This window comes from Plectrocnemia conspersa, unplaced genomic scaffold (genome assembly GCF_051122295.1).
Source record: "Plectrocnemia conspersa isolate PC_06_02 unplaced genomic scaffold, ASM5112229v1 ptg000001l, whole genome shotgun sequence".
Taxonomy (NCBI): domain Eukaryota; kingdom Metazoa; phylum Arthropoda; class Insecta; order Trichoptera; family Polycentropodidae; genus Plectrocnemia; species Plectrocnemia conspersa.
This window is the reverse complement of record NW_028277165.1, coordinates 17527073-17545291: the sequence shown is the minus strand read 5'-3', so window position 1 is coordinate 17545291 and position 18219 is coordinate 17527073. Positions and strand designations below refer to the sequence as shown.

The 18219-nt window shown below is 28.2% G+C and overlaps 1 protein-coding gene across 1 annotated transcript; it reads left to right on the top strand.

Moving 5' to 3' along the window:
* Positions 1-1073: 1073 nt before the first annotated feature.
* Positions 1074-16745, top strand: LOC148239025 (adenylate kinase isoenzyme 5). Its single transcript, XM_088181199.1, has 10 exons — positions 1074-1281; positions 1394-1504; positions 3830-3972; positions 5189-5371; positions 12369-12569; positions 13705-13731; positions 14641-14819; positions 14882-15098; positions 16337-16501; positions 16569-16745. The coding sequence occupies exons 1-10, from the start codon at positions 1074-1076 to the stop codon at positions 16743-16745; spliced, it is 1611 nt and encodes a 536-aa protein (XP_088037325.1).
* The last annotated feature ends 1474 nt before the right edge of the window (positions 16746-18219 follow it).

Genomic DNA, 18219 nt, shown 5'->3' with positions numbered 1-18219 from the left:
CGCGCCTGATATTTTGGCGCGCCATTTCGAAATTTGTTAATATTTGGGGGGCACTCATTCATGCCATATTTTCAAAAATATTATGGTTTAACAAATTTATGTGATACTAAATAACCATATTATTATGACACCTTTAAATACCCAATGAGTACTGGCAATTTTCTTGATGACTTCTATAGAAACCATCCGCGGTGAAAGGGTTAAAAGCAGACTAGTTAGTGCAGAGCAAACTAGCTAGTGTATGGTATGCAGAATTCTCTAATAAAAAACAGTGATTATTACCTTACAGACCTGGGCTCTATGTCTGGGAAATCGAAATTAGTGATTGTTAAAATAATTAATTTCGATCGGTCAACACGCATTAGGTTTTCGTAGATTTTATAAATCTCGCGGATAATGAGCTCAATAAGATAATATTTACGATAATTAAACATTTACCGTGAATATAATCAGCTTTAATAAAACTAATTTGGAACGATTAATCAAACGTCTTCACGCTTGCGCCATTTTGCGTTTCAATACAGAAAAATACATAAACTTGTCATGACAAAAAATAATTGAAACCTAATGCACATCTGTTTTTTGATCAGCGCCAAGTGAAAAATTTAGATTGTTTTATATGTATGTTTCATTTTAAAGCGTATTTTTACAAATATTTTAAGATTCAGGCGAAAATGGTCCGTTTTATTTTAAACGTTCGCAGCATTTCACGAATACGAAAAAACGAGTTTTCTATTGTATATAAAATCTGGTATATAACTCTCTTACATAACAAAACGTTCCGGAGAGTTATGACATACTTTTACTATTTTAATGTTTGTGATATTTTATGAAATGATAAAAAACATTTGTGGTTACAATTTAAAGTAAATAAATAATATTATTACACATTTACAAACAAATTTATAAAAGTATATAATATATTGAAAGTATTTAGACAACAGGTTTAGTCAACCAAATTTATTTTATTGAGGCTTTTTAATTTTACACAAATTGTTTTAAGAAGCAGTAATGGTAATTAAAAATAATATTATGATTCAATTGTTTTTTACAATGTGTTGATTAAGTCTCAAATGTATTTTTTCTTCTCCTTAAATATAGAACAGCACAATGAGACACAGTCGTATGACCAAGGTAGGGAGGGCAGTGCCTGGACGGGGGGCCGGTCGGCCACGGGGGAGCCTAGGGTGGCGGCTACGCCCCCCACGGGAAAATTTCCCATGCAAAACACCAGCCACGTCAAGTTTGAGACGCCCAGAGTTCCAGTTATATTCGTACTCGGTGAGAAGCGAAAGCTTTTATTATTCACGATTATTCAGCACTCTATATATCCTTGATATGTCTATTTTCGAAACGTAATAAATTTAATTTTTATTGTTTGGCTTTGGTATAGGAGGTCCTGGCAGCGGTAAGGTGACACATTGCGACAATCTGATGCAGGAGAAGAGAGGCGTGATACACATTAACATGACTGATCTCCTACAGCAGTACGCCATCGGAAATGGTATGTAATAATACAGTCCCTAGTATTTTCTTTATCAGGGGCTATAAATCTTTTTTTGTCTGTACCGGTTCAATGCTTAATCCCTTATTTACTGAAAGTTATACATTTTCTAGATTTTATTTAACTTCCAAAAATAAAAATAACACATAGAAAGAAAAGACGGAATAACATATTAAGGACGATATGGGTGAACATAAATAGTGAAATTAATAAAATCTATGTATACCTAATCTGTGATGATCGATCAGAATTATAGTTATATAATAATCGTTAATTTCGATCTCCCAGCCACGATAAAAATTGAAAAACACCAAGGTCCATATGGGATTCAGAACTAGGTCTTTCAGGTCAATAGTCAGCGACTTATACCACTTGTCTATCGTGCTGGTTTACATATAAATAAATTTGGAAAGTAGTGGAAACTGAGAAAGTCAAAATCCATATAAATTTATAGATAAGAACAATATGTTTTCGTGCCATAAAAACACACCATTATTTGATCGTTTGCTTATTTAAGATAAAAAATGGATGAAAATATCATTAGCTGTCAATTACGATTCATCCTCATTAGATTATTTATATTGCCGGTATTTTATATGCAACCGTTACTTCAGAAGCAGCCAAGGGTAGTTTATTGGAAGAAAGTTGTATTACTGCAAAATAATATAATATAAGATACACCCGATTTTTTTATTATAAATAAAAATAGAAAATCAAACCATATTTCAGACATTTCTTTAACCTAATACCACCTTTTTGGTGCTGGATTGTTCAAAAAGAGGCAAACCTTAATGGATTTTTGTGTCGTAAAACAAATCGTTTCATTAGACAATTTTTTTCCAAAAAAGCACGATATTTTTTGATTATCTTATATTCATAAGCTTAATTAAAAAAATAATGACACGTACAATATAATAAATCAATGCACACACCTTTTAAATTATTCAGAAATAAATAATAATATTAGTTTTATTTTCACGTTATAGAGGTAAATTAAATTTGGTTGAAAATGGTTAAACATAATTGCATCAATTTTTAGCCTGGTTCAAGTATTAAAAATTATATAGTTAACACTGGTTAAACTAAATCCTTTTGAATATAATAAAATGATCGGTCCTTTTTGTATCATTTTGTATAATAAATCAATATTCTTACAGTTACACAGATGTATCCATAGTAACACCAAACATTGGTCAACATTTTGTCATTAAAAAGCGCTATATTTATGGCGGCCGTTTGTCGAAAGAATATTTTGCTCCTTCGTGGGTTCCTCATGAGTGTATTGTAATAATACAATAATATTTATTTTTGCTCATCATGCCGCATTGGGGTTAACCTGTTAGTTCACGATGGGCTTAATTTAATTTAAATAAAAATAAAAAATTGTATGAAACTAGAATTTATTTTTTTCATGACTTGCCCATTAAGTGAATTTATTAAATATATTAGATTTTAGAACAACCTTAATCTATGGAACTACATTTTCATATAAAATGGTTTTTATTCTGTTCCAATTCCAAAGCAAATGAAATTGTTATACTTCCTTCAATTAAATAATACGAAATTGGTAAAGCTATCTATTATAAAAAAGCAATAAATAAACAATTTTAGCAACACAATTATTAAAGGGCTCATGATGTTAAAATCTTTTTTGTGTATTTATTACGATTATGACATATTCAAAAAGACTTATAATGTTAATGCTATACAAGAACTTTCAACTCATTTCAAATACTTTTCAATAATGTACAACATATGCAGATAAAACTTGTTTTAACTTCATATATAAATACGCAATATATTATAACATCTAAAATATAATATTTAGACCTAATTAAGTTTGTAGTCATAGATGTATTATTTCAGAACGACTAGTGATTTGTGAAAAATAGGTATTTACTTTGTCTGCATTCGTAAACTCTTTTATACGTATATAAAACATTTTATAGTTTTATTACAATTTTTTGCAGCTAACGTTGTTGAAAGCCGGCGGTCGGTATCAATGTCAAAGTTGTGCGTTTTTTCAAGAGTAAAATCGTTAGTCATGCATATTTTATCTGGGGGCAGGAAAAAGCGTGGTAGGAAAAACTCATGGTATGAACCAATGTCATATGTCGTGACCGTTATTTTCGTCATTACCTCGCGTTTAAAACTCGTGTGTGAATTTAAATTATTATACCAATTAAATATATTTGTTATATACGTTATATGCATTTGTGTCATGTTATCAACTTGGTAATGAGTATGAAATTATCATAAGCTAACATTTAAAATGCATTATTTATAAAAAAATATTTTATATTTATATTTACTATATTTTTTTAGATATGCAAGATTTTGGTGCACTCTCCAGCAAAACTGTCACTGAAGTTTTAATGTTGGAAATGAAAATGGCGCCTGCTGCAAAGACTTATTTGGTTTCTGGGTATCCCAGATCGATGAGGGATGTGGCGGAATATTCCGACAAGGTTTGTTGTTACACTTTTCTTGCAAAGTCATCATTCGCTTTTCAAAAAGCTTTGGATTCAATTTTGATTCATCGTATTACAATATAATTGGTTGAAGGCCACGATTTGATGCAAGTCCCAAGGATAAAACTTAATTACTCATCACAATGGTAACACCCAGTGCTTTACACCTTGTACGACGATTTTTCAGAATTCTATATTTAACTTTGTTTTGATGTTTTGAATGTGCAACGTAAGGAAAACATCATTAATCTAATAAATAATATGAAGCATTTTAGACAAATAGTTTTTTTCTATAATAGTGATATAAATTTGGTTATATATTTGACCTACTTTTAATAATACTATTTCGGAAAACTAGTCATGTAGAATTCGCTGTGGTGAATAAAAAATAAAATTTGATTGCACGAAATCAATAAGTAATATTTTAGGTGACAACACAGTTTTATACTATTTCTTTGATTAAATACTAAATAATTATTTGTATTAATATTTTTAGTATGTATATATTTTATGCTTTAAATGTTGGTAGCACTTATTTATAAAAAAAAAGAAAATTTAGAATTAAAATTCGCTACAAAAATTATTAAAAATAAAAAACATTTTCTTTTGTAGTACGTTTATATTTTTTGCTCTTGAATTTTGTTATTAAATACGATTGTTTTTACGCCTAGTTCTGAATTTTAATAACATACACACATTAGCTTAACCGATATATGTAAGTTGCCCATAATACTTACGGTAGCCCTTCTTTAAAATTATGCCATTATAAATATTATATAGATCGTTTTGCTTGAGTGATATTTGAACAACGCTTTCAACAAAATATGTGTACGTCTCAATAAATAAAAGCGATTAAGGTCACATGAACCCTTAATTCGCGGCATGTTTGCCAAACAATCATTTTGATTAATTCTGAAACAACACGACTTCCTCAAGATGTCTGCATGTTATATATAGGAGGACCCTTCGATTATGCGTGTCTTTTTGTCGTGTGACTAATTTTGGGTGGCGTCTGGGCTGACCATCGACTATCGGAGGTCATTAAAGGGTTGATGCCCACGCGATGGTGACGTGAAATGTTTTCCGAAGAATCGATTTGTCCATTGTTTTTCATTGATGGCACTTTCCAATGTCACGCACAGAATTTTTTATTAAAAATATATATGTAATATGATTTTAACGAGTCGCAATTTTGTAATGTGTTTTTTTGCAGATACAGGTAGTGAATGGTGTAATATTGGTAAATTGGCGACAGAAGATATTGGAGAGGCAGATCGAGTATGGAGCTAGATTGGGTCATGTGGTCCTGAGTCTTGCCAAAATGGAGTTGAATAATTTTTATAAGAATGTAATGCCAGTGGCCGACTACTTCGATCAAAGCAACATGTTGATGGTGGTAAGTAAGAGATTTTAATAATTTATTTCATCATCTGGGTTTTTAAATTTAATGAAATTATTAGTAAAAGAAGCATGGTATATTAAAAAGTTATATTTTTAATAATTTATAACAAAACAAAATGTGGGTATGATGACTAAAAAGATTAAACAAATACAGGCAGCCTTCGACTTTCACACATAATTGGCTCCTGAAAATGTGTGCGAATGTTGAATGTACGAAAGTCGAGGGAAGTAAAAAAAATTTTAATTGTGTGTATTTTATAATATTTATTTATCAAGTAAATATAAGATGTTTAAGAGACGTTTAAGAGACACGTTTAAGTGGGGTTTGCGGGTGTTTCCTTTGAAAAGTTATCAAGAGTTAACTGTTTTCCACTATTCTTTTTCTTTTCTTCATATAGTATTTTATAACATGCTATGTTTTTATTGATCGCCCCACGCACTTGAGATATGCGTTCTCCATTGGGATCACAATCTTCCATAATATTTAAAAAATTGTCAAGGTGCGTGAAGGCTTCATTCATATTTTTTATTGTTAAAGAGTTTTCCAAAATAAACCTGTCTCATCTACATTCAATATTTAATAATATTGAATGTAGATGAGACAGAATACCTCATTTTAAAATTGTAAAACCAACCGTTACTTGCTTTCAAAACCGTGTTAAAATATTTTTTTATTCTGTCCTTCCAATCTTTGTGCAAACTAAGAGCTTTTGCTTGAATAATTAAAATACTCAGAGGGACATCTTTTTGATGTTGGTCATCGATCTACGATGACAAAGATTTTTCATTTCATCCATGTTTTTTTTGCTGTGTTTTTTTGGAAACATATCATTAAAGATTGTGGAAATATATCTTTATTTTCCATAATTTTGGACGTATTCTTTAATTATATTTTTATTTTGCAAAATTGAACATATCGTAGACCTGTTTGTATCATACGAGCGTCTGATTAAAGCAAAAGATTCACCGCTATCAGAACGTTTTTAAAAAAAAATTAAATTTAAAAAAATTGTTTATTTTTTAAATGTGCGAAATAAATGTTATTTTACTACATAGTATTATAAGTTTACATTTTTATTAGGCATGGAAAATATTATATTTATTCAAACAAGTTTAAATCTTATCTTAAATATTTATAAACTGTTTTTTTGCGGTTTTAAAAAGCCATTCAGTAAATAAAAAAATAGATAAAACATCTTTAGATGGAACACTATTAAGTGCTTGTGTAAAGAATAATAAAAAGTTTGCTTTGAGGCTTATAAGTTGTTAGATACATATATTTAGCATTAGTTTTGTATAAAAATAGTCCAGTATTAATTTAACGTGACTGATCAATAAGTTGTAAATTAAATAGAATGAAGTTAAAAAATGCTAGATTTATAAAATATATTTTTTTCTTTATCTGGTTTATATATAAATATTTCACGTCACTGTAAACAGAAATATATGTATGTATTTTGAATGAAAGTTTACCATTATGGCTTATTTTTAGTACGTCAATTCAAAGATACTAAATATAACTTTATTTTGTAAATATAATTAGGTATAAAAAGTAAATAGGAAACATAACACACGAATCTAGAAAATATACTAAAAATACGTCAGTAAATTTTCAGGGATTCAATTGTAGTTTAACTTTATTTTTTTAAAGGGAAAATGAGATGAATTTTAATTTATACTAATAATTCGTGCAAGGCATTTTCTATTCCAAAAAATTTAAGATAGTGGAATTTACATTTTAACTAATAAAAATACATTTCGCTGAAAAATATCGATGTTAAATTTCCAATTCAATAATAAAAAAAATGCTGAAACATCATACAAATAATTTATTTTTGGCTTTTTCTAAAGCGTCCATTCTAGTAAAATATCATAACATTTGAGTTGTATATGGTTTTTTGTTTGAATTTTTTGTAGCTTGCTCTTGCCTAACTAAATTAAGGATTATATTTAAACCCGGAGAGATGTTAAAAACCTGAAAACTATTTATCATAGTTATATTGAAAAATAAATAGTCACTGGGATAAATTTATCAAGATAAAAATATTTAAAATTATAGGTAATATAAATGGTATATTCAAGTTATTAAAAAGAAGTTACTTTTTTAATAATTTATTACAGAATATAATGTTTTATTGTGAGTATGATGACTAAAATGTTTGAACAAATAGATGGATATATTATTTTACGTATGTTCATGTAAATTGTAGTTAATTCTCAAATCATAGCTAAAGCATTATGTAATATTTTATGTTAGATTATAAGAAAAGGTATTTGGATAGTTATCGATCGATATTGATATGAAAAGCACGACAAAAATATTACTATTACAATATCAGATATTTATAAAATATCACGTTCTAATTCTTTACATCCATAAAACATTACAATATGTTTTTTATATATTTTATCTAATACTTGCGACACTCATTTATAGCTCTGTGTTCACACATTCTTCCTGTAAATAGCATATTGTGCTCCCTGAGAAAAGTGGAACTAAATCTAACGGATATTAAAACTCATATTTGATATATAGATCAGTTGAAATTAGTGTTTATTATAGACAATTTCTCGAAAAAATGGCAAATCGGGAAAATTTTCATGAAGCATTTTTTTTTGTAAAAAAATTAATTTGTATGAATATGTTTTAATGTTTTATTATCAAGATAGACTAGAATTCTAAATATCTAAATAAATATCTTCTCTACATGAGTCACCCATTAAATTTGGGTCTTCGATTTTTTTACTATTAAAAAGTCGTAAAAATACGTAAAAATATTTGTATTTTTTCTCTTAAAGAAAAGTGAAATATAATTAAATTTTATTAATAAATCCTTAAAATAAACAATTTAAGATTACGATTCTTCTTATTTGCCAATTTATATTTAAATAATACTCATAGTATAGTTTAAATTTTAAGATAAGTTCCTGCTTAATATTCGTGGAGCTGTTAGATACGTCGACAAGATTTATCATCGAACATTCGGTGAACAACATCTTGATGCATAATGAAAAATTTATTATAAAAACATGCGTTGAAGCAGCTTTATTCTTGAAAGAAACTCTGTGGTACAGTTTTCTATTATATTTTTAATATCGATTGTAACATTGTAACATCGTTTATGTAACCAAAATTCATAGTAAGGTATTAGGAAGTCAAGACATATTTTTGATGTCCTTCTTGTTGTCTTGTCAGGATATTGATATGCCAATAACATTTTAGAATTTGAAATTCTCGGACACGTTTTTCTAAAGTTATATTGAAAAAAACACAGAAAATTTCATTATCCTAGCATACATATTGTGTAAAAAGCTCCGATGATTAATTTTTATTTTAACTCTATTTTTTTATAATTTTATTCTTTATAGACCATAAATGTGTTTTACCTATTTAAAAAAACAATGTAAATTTGTATTTTTCATTTTTTGAGATTCAAATTTGACCTTTGAATGAATGATATATGAACTCTTTGCGGTTTTGTTTCTGTATTTCTTCGACAAACAACAAAACACATCAATCAATCACCAAACACACATTTATTATTGTGTGAATTTTGAAAGCTCAACCTCACCTTACCGCTGCACATATAATATTCGTAAAATAATTGATAGAAAGAATAAGGCGCGTGTTTCAACGGACGGTCATTAGTATGGTTATTTATCCTTGAAAAGGGTCGAAATCCTGAAATGAACTAGGCAATTTTCGCATTTCTTATTCATGTGTAGAATTTTTGGGACCCTCCACCCACATAAGTGCCATGTCTTTCAACGTGGCATTGGACTTAGGTAATAGTGTTTGTCGTGTAAAAGGATACTTAAAGCGACCGATGAAATTCATATGATCATCAATATATAATTATTTTGAAACATCCATTTGTTGACGTAGAATAATACCATGTAAAAAAATAAATACTTACTTAAAAAGTGACTACTATAAAGTTTCAACATATAAACAAACTGAGGTGGGATTCAAACTATTCATAATATCAAAATCGTGCAAAATTGTTCTTAGTATAAGAAAAAGATTTACGAAAGCTAATATTTATTTTTTATAGGATTATGCGATTATGCGATGATGATAATCAGTTAATAACACCTGAAAGATATGGGTTCGAATCCCATATGGACTCTAGAGTTTTTCAATTTCTATGGTATCTGTTAGTTAGGCATTAGATTTAAAAAATTAAATATAATTATTATTATTATTTTGAAAAATTTTAATTTTAATTTAAAAAACTACAGGTCGTATGATAATAAATATTTTTTCACTGAAATAACACAATTGGGAAAATTGGGTGTTCTCCCTGCTCCAGAATTTTTAATTCTGGAGCAGGTTCAAATGAAAATAGGTTTCACCAGAGAACAAAACTCGAGAATTGTCTCAACTTTTTGAAATCCAATCAGCGGCTTTTAAATATTGCTGCAATCAGAACTTATATAGGTGTAGTTTCAAGTCCAGTTTCAGAATTCGACGCGAAGTTGATCTTGGTATCGCTATAGCAGCAGAACGCTTGTGAGTCGACAAGTCCGGATCTTCTCGTATAGACTCGTTAACTTTTGCTTCTCTTGCTTCGTGTCGTTGAACTGGTCTCCTGGAACTTTCTGAGCCACTATTTAATTAAATTAACACTCGGACATTGATTCACACTGTGTAATCGATAGTGAGTATCAAACTGGTGCCGAACAATCATTTAAAAATTGTTGTTTATGTAAAACTATTATAGTATTGCTCCCCCCGTGAAGCAATCCATTACGACTAAATTTCCAAAGATCAAACTTCCATACGCTGTAGCACGCGCGCCCCTCATTTGCGCAGTTCACGCTCAGAAGTGATTTAAAAGGTGCAACAAATGCTCACAGTTATACTAATTATTCCGATCGATCATCACAAATAAGATGTTCTTAATCTCATGATGAATAATTTAAATAAAATCAAGCTTTGATGATTATAGTGATATTTCTTAATTGTAAACTTACATTTTTATGTTAATGTTTATGATCATGTGTTTCACTACTTACTTAGTAGTTGTTGATTGTGTTTACCCTGTTGTAACGAAATGGAAATTTTGCAAGAAAATTAAATTAAACATTATCAGTAAAAATGTTTAAAAAACTTTTATATTACTTATATAATTTTGAAGTAACTAACTCAAAACTATATTAATTTTAAAATTACATTTTCACATTACATAATTCTGACTTTTTTCTGGTATCTAGATGCTTCAATTATTTTCTGTGGATGAAAAACTAATGCTATGAAATTCCCATTAACTTAACACTGATTGAACTTAACCAATGAAAATTTAAGCCTGTCACAATTTGTGTATTAATATATTTTTTAAATTTAATTGTGTCCATAATATCCTATAATATACAATTACCTCTTCATTGTATATAAATATTATTGTTAATATTGAACGATTTTATAATTCATTATCTATTGTTAAATTATATATTATACACATATGTTTATGCATACAATAATAGTTAAATATATTATAAAATCTTTTAGTATAACAGATAACAGTGCTACTAAATGAACTTATATAGCACCACTATTATTCCATTATTTATAATAATTAAGTTATAAAGAGCAGCTAAAAAATGATTCAATACAATTTATATCAAGGATAGGTGTCTTAATGAATACCTATGGATCTGTCAAAAGATGTAGTATATACTATTAACTTTTTTTTTACAAAGCAAGATACTATAATTGTGTTTTCAATGCATATATTGCTTGATTTGATATTGAAATATAATATGGTTATGTACAAATCGATCGATTTAATTGCAATTATGCAAGTGTTGTTCATAGAAAAATTCCCACAAGAACTATATTTTTCTACTCTGCATTATGAATAGATTAACTCCTTGGGTCAATACATAAAAGCTCATTAAAAAAATACAAACATGTCTTCGTCGTGTGGCCTTCTAGAAAGTTCGATTGACATACCAATCAATGTATTTTGTATTAGGCGAGAACAGCAAAAAACTGTAAATATTTAATAAGTCAAAATTATACCTTATGTGTACCGATAATAAGCGGCTGAGAGCACCGGCTCGTTCGTTAGAATTTTATGACATTGGTTTCGACGACTTGTAAAAGTGACTAATAAAATATATATTTAATACATATGTATGTACATAATTACAGACCTAAGGAATGCAACGTAAATGCACGATAAAGATTAAAAAATCTTTAGACTAATTAGAAAATTGAAATGGGGTCTACGACTATTCTACAAAAGTCTATGAACGTTGCTTTTCCGAGTATCGTGTGTAATTAGCTGTTTTTGGGTCAGCTATTATTTATTAATAAATAAAGAGGCCTTTCTGTATAACGGCAATTATTATCCTGTTATTGGTATCATCATATTTTCAATTATGGTTAGAAAATTATTTATGACATGTCAACGAAATGGTTTTCATAGCTTTGAACAAAGATTTTATATATACAATATAATAATATACTGACAAACAACTTTATAGTATAATTTAATAACACTATAAAAACTAAACTGTATTGTATCATAATTATAATAAATATTAAAATATTTTTGAGATGAAATGTGATATTCAAAGCCTCGATACCCCTGATGTTATTTTAACTTTGGATTAATTTAATCATATCTAAATAATAATTGATTATTTTCACGTTTTTACGTTAAATTTAATTAATATGTATTTATAAGCAACTATCGTGTAAGAGTTGCTAGTGAATATAATATATAATATTATTGATATTAATTATGTGTTAAAATGAAAAGCCATGAAAGTGCAATTAAATTGTATTAAATAAGATTCTTTACATTTTTTTTATATTGCTCGTGTTATATTATTATTTAATAAATATGTTAAAAACATTTCAGTAAAAAACTTAATATGACAAATACAAATATAAATAGTTAGTTAAAATAATTAATATATTTTAACTGAGCAACGAGAAATATATTATTAAAATTGTTTTTTTTTTGTATAATACATTTCAGGTTAATGGTGAAAGAAATCCAGGCGAAGTTTATAAAGACTTTAGATCTGCCGTTTTAAGAATTTTGGGTGCACAGGAAAACATATCGGCTGCTGCCAATGGTGTTACAGGAGCTGGTGCTGATGGAATTCCTGGTGAAATTGTTGGAGTTGAACCAGCTCCGGTAATAGTTAAACCCCCTCAACCTAACATCATACCGAGAGTCGAATCACTGGTGAGCTATTTATATAATATTTTTATTATAATATGCAAAATTATATTATTTACATTTAAGAGGTATATACAATATATGTATTAGAATAATAGTATCGCAAATATTTTTCACAGAAGTGAAGTAAATCATATTGGAACTTGATTATTATGTTGATTTAAAAAAAAATTCTTATAGTCTTTTTCCAACTAGATCTGTGCGAATTAAGATATTTATTTAGATAAGCAATAGATAATAATAAAGCGAAAAAGATTTTATTATGAAAATTAAAAAATAATATTTTTTCTTCTCTTTTAAAATGTTTTTGCCACAAAAATAAAATATCACAATTAATTTGTAAAATTATATTATATTTAGTTCATTTAAATCTTATAGTTAGTTTATATAAATTTACAAAGTAGAAAGAGTTAAATTTTCTGTACAAAACTCCCAATAAAGCATGCCAAATATTTTTAAATGATTTTTCTTATTATTTTCGTGATTTTAAAATAATTTCTTATTATCTATTTTTAGTAGCATTTATAATTTTAAATCGATTTTAAAATTTGTGATTGTTCATTTCGTTGTAATTACACTTTATATTTTTACCCACAAAGATTAAATTATATGATTTATAAGTAAAAAGATTATTTAAATCTTGGGGTGTTTTTGGCCAAAAAAATGTGACTTTAGCCAAAAGCTAGTCTTAGTTTATTTTATAAGCATTAAAATTGGCACATAAATAGAGAAATATGAGTTACAAGGCCGCGTCTTCCCTTCCGTGGCCTTGTAATTCATATTTTATAATGCTTGTTCGAGACAGCTCTGGCGAATTGCAGATGAGAATGTTTGCTAGACAATTGCATCGCTTTTTGGACATACTCCCTGAATATGTTTACGCCTGTCCATATGAATTATCTGGCGATCATTAACCAATAGTCGAAGAACAATGCGCAGGGTAGAATGTTTTGTCTAACGCACGTTCTTTTCCACAAAGAATAGATTTTTCTGTGCCACTTATGGGTGATTAACGTCTCGGGACGGATGTGTTGCTAGGTGCTCTTTGCAATATTTACAATTAACAACGCAGTTATTTGCTCACATTTGAGTGTTGATCTATCTTTTCGTTTGTTCGAATGGTCGTTAGAGTGTACCTCTTAAACAAATTGTAAAAGTGGTTGAGTACTCCTGTACTAAAAAAATTTAACGACTCCCCAGCTTTGCTTACAACCCTAATTTAAGTTATTTTTTGAGGAAAAATCTAAAAAAATATTTTTCAAATTCATAAATTTCTTAAGTTTAAAACCCTTAATTTAGAGTCTGTTTTAAAGAAAAACCGTCTACAAGTTTTGTCATTTTGATAGATTTGTGAGTTTAAAAATTTAGCAAAAAGGCTGAAAATTTGTAGAAAATATTTTGTTTTTTCGATATTTTTTTTAAACAGGACTTAAATTCAGGGTTTTGAGCTAAAAAATATGTGGACTTAAAAAAATATTTTAGTTTTTTTATCGATTTTCTTACAAAACAAAAAATATATATTAAAGTCCACGGAAGTTTTAGCTCAAAACGCTAAATTTAGGGCCTGATTTGAAAAAAAATCCACAAAATTTTAGCGTTTTTCATAGATTATTACCAAAAAATGAATTGGTTTAAATAGTCCCGTTTTTAACATTTGTATCTCAGAGTCGGCAACTTTTCAAATGTTTTGCGTACTAAAAATAACTTACATATACTTGTGAATTACAAGCTGTAGTTCAATATCTAAAAAGTTGTGTTTTTAAAATTTGTATACATTTTTTAAAATAAATTAAATTACTATTTTAACCATGAAAAATTATATAAACAATAGTAGTGATGCTGAAAACTAATATTTTATAATAGAACTTTGATTGACAATGATCATTTATATGACGAAGAAAATTTGCTTTATCGAGAAAATATTAAGTTTAAAAAACTCCATACGACTGTTATTAAAAAAAATTGAAAATATGAACTTTATAAAATAAAATTCATCAGGCGGACAATTTATAATTAACATATGTTTTTGCAATCCTCGAATTATACAAATGTATTACAATTTTAGCAACAGATTGTGCAAGCAGATGTGATAACAGTAAAAGCTTCAGATATGGATAACGGTTATCACAGTCCTGTAAAAAAGGAACCGCCGCCTGCGGTTTGGGTTATTGGTGGACCCGGAAGTAACAAAGCAACTCTCTGTCAAAAAGCTGTATCACAGTTACCTGGTTGGATACATTTCAGGTATACCTTCGATAGAAAATATAGCTATAAACAAAAAAAAATAATACACTTTTTATTTTTAGTCTTGGAAGGAGCTTGAGGCAACTAGCTGATGGAGACACAAGACCAGGCAGTGATGCTGCCATAGCTCGCCAATCGATAGCCGGTGGTGAGATGGTTCCATTCGCCGTTGTGCTAAAATTGATCAGCGAGAACATGTCCAAGTTTTCAAGGGCTAAAGGTGTCATCATAGACGGCTATCCCAGAGACATAGAGCAAGTGCAAGCGTTCGAGAATATGGTAATTTTTCACACGCGTATTGTAAATTATTAATTCTTACTTAAGGAAAGTATCATGATGATATATAATACATGCTAGAGGTCATAGTATAACGTATTCAAATTGCTACTTGAGGAAGAAGCGACGACTTTTTATTGATTTCACATCAGATACAATATTACTTATACACACGTGTATTATAATATGTATAAGTTTACATTACTTACATATGTATATAGACGTGTAAGCTTTCATTATCTATGTAAACTGAAAAGAAAATTTGTAAATTGATATTCGTGTTAGTAAACCATTGATTTGTAGTTTGATGGGAAATTGATTGGATATTTGTTTGTTATTACAATTATTATATCATAAAGTATTGAATACAGATTATATATATTACAGTTATAATAAAAGCTATGATTGTAAAATATTTAATGAGGAATCTATACAAAGAGAATATGAGGAGGCTACGAAAATTAAGATTACTACTGTAGAGATTACCTAAACAGATTATTATGTTTAAACAAACTTTTAGCGTTTCGAACCAATAAAAATATTGTTATATTTATATATATTTATAAGGCAGGTCCTCGGTAATAATACACAAATATACATTTAATTATATTTGTGTATTATTACCGATTAATACCTGAAAGACCTGTGCTGGAATCCCATATAGACTAGGAATTTACAATTTATATTGAGTCAGGAAGATTGGAAATAGTGATTATTTAATTTAAAATAAATTGAAGTTTAAGATAAATTTTCTCAATCTTACGGATAAATGTCGTGATAAATAATTAAAATATAATAGTGACTAAGAATTCTGTAGAAATTAATATTCTCATTTGACCTTCTCGATTGCTCGAGAATTTTCGATAATTTTTGCTACATTAAAAAAAATAATAAATAGTATGTGCTTAAATTAATACAGTATATTATTGTAGATATCTTCATATTATTGATTAAGTGAAAAGTAGATGATCGTTGAAGAGAATAAACTTCAATTAGATTTGTTGTAATGAACGCGAATAGTCGAATGACCAGAATTGATCGATCTACTTCGATTGATTACAGAGCATCAAGTTCAATTTTAGATTTTTAATATATTAAGCATTATTGAAAAAACAAGATTTTAGTTGAACTCTGTGGAAAGCCCCCATACTTTTTTGTAATCTGCGGACCCCCACGCGGAGCGGTTTCTTCTTATCTGATTATTAATGTAACTAAGAAAAGCATATTTTTTACTGTTTCAGTTTAAACAACAGCCACGCGTTATCCTGTTAGACTGCTCTAAATTACAACTTGGAAGAGGAAGACTGGATGATAGTGTTGCAGCTTTCAGAAGAAGATTGGAACTCTTTAGAGAGCTTTCATTGCCAATGCTAAAATCGTTGGATTCTGACCAGAGATTAACCATTGTTAGTACACATTTAATAATATTAAAATAGAAATAGTTGAATGGTAAAGGAAATGTTAATATTATAGGTCGATGGTGACACAGATAATCAAACAGTACAAGAAGACTTTAATCGATTAATAATGAATCACATGGAATCGGCAAATTTAAACAAGCAGCCAGTTCCTGGTGGTGTAAGTACTTCTGGTGCTGGAGGAAGAATAGATCAGAACACTAAACAGTTATCTTCATACCCAGGTATGTAGTAGGTAGGCATTTTACCATTACAACTATACGTGGTGTTGTTCAAAAAATATTTTATTTTTAATTGATTATTTAAAAATAGGTATCAACACGATTAGTCAGCAAGTTCAGAATAATGCAACTAAAATGCCCAATGGTGTAAATAATATGGCTAACGGAGGAATAAAATCTATGGCAAACGGCCATGCGAATGGTGTTATAGGTAATGGATTTGGAGCAGCAGCTACAAAAGTGGCACCACTCGAATCAAACATGAGGAATATGTACCAAAATGGAATGGAACACTTGGATGCTCATATTTAATCGTATATTAAAAAAAGAAGAGAGCTTTAAAAAGTTTAATCTCGATTGATTATTTGTTATTTTGTATATCAACGTTACTCTTAATTGTTAATAGCATTAAAAGATTGTGTTAAATAACATGATCTGTATTAAGTGCCTTCTGTGTTTTAACTAATATACTATAATATTTGTTTAATTATTAAATATTTATTCAATAATGTAAAATTTACCATACATATGTATATTATATTATATAATAAATAGCTGGCCAAAGGACCATATATGATTCTAAAATAAATATATTGCAATATGTTAGCACGTACACTATTAAGAATATTTATGTATTAAATATATATTTATATCAAAGCATATGAAATATAAAAATATCATGCAAGTGTATTATTAAATAAAAAATATTTGTAATAGTTTTGATACTACACGTTTGTAAGTAAATTAATGGTAGTAAAATATATAGTTAGTAGTCTCGGGGCCAACATTTTTCAGATTGTAATATTAAAAAATTAATACAAAATCGTACGTTTACTCTAATTTACAGATCATCCTATTTACATATTTATAATTTTTATAATATGTCATATATATTTATGTTGTTACAAGATAGTTTTATAAAAAAATGGCAAATTGATATCACGTTAACATGTAATATTTATGTACGTACTCGTATATATCTATTGTTACGTTAAATCTTGTAATATTATTATTAATATAATATGTTTAATTTATATTTTAATGTATTTAATTCAATAAATAAATGCTCACCAGCACTTAATTTTGTGTTATATTTAATGTTTTATTATCTGTTATATAAGTAGCAGAGTTCGATATTGTAACACCATTAAATTTCAGTGATGCATTGATAATTGTATTTATGCTCATATTATATATTAAGGGGAAGTACAGATTTTATTTTGTAGCTTTTTCATAGTAAATCATATCCAGGGCCGTCGAGAACGAACGCGGGCTTAAGGAAAACAATGATTCCGGGCCTCATGACAAAAATGGAATTTTATGTATTTTTTAATATCGTAATATAATTTTTTAAATAAATAATAATAGGAACGAGTTAACTACCTTCTATATTTTATGCAAAATATTTTAATTAGGCATTAAAAATTATTAAAAATATCTACTTATAATATTTACTTGATTTTTAGTCGTGTTTTCTTGGCTGCT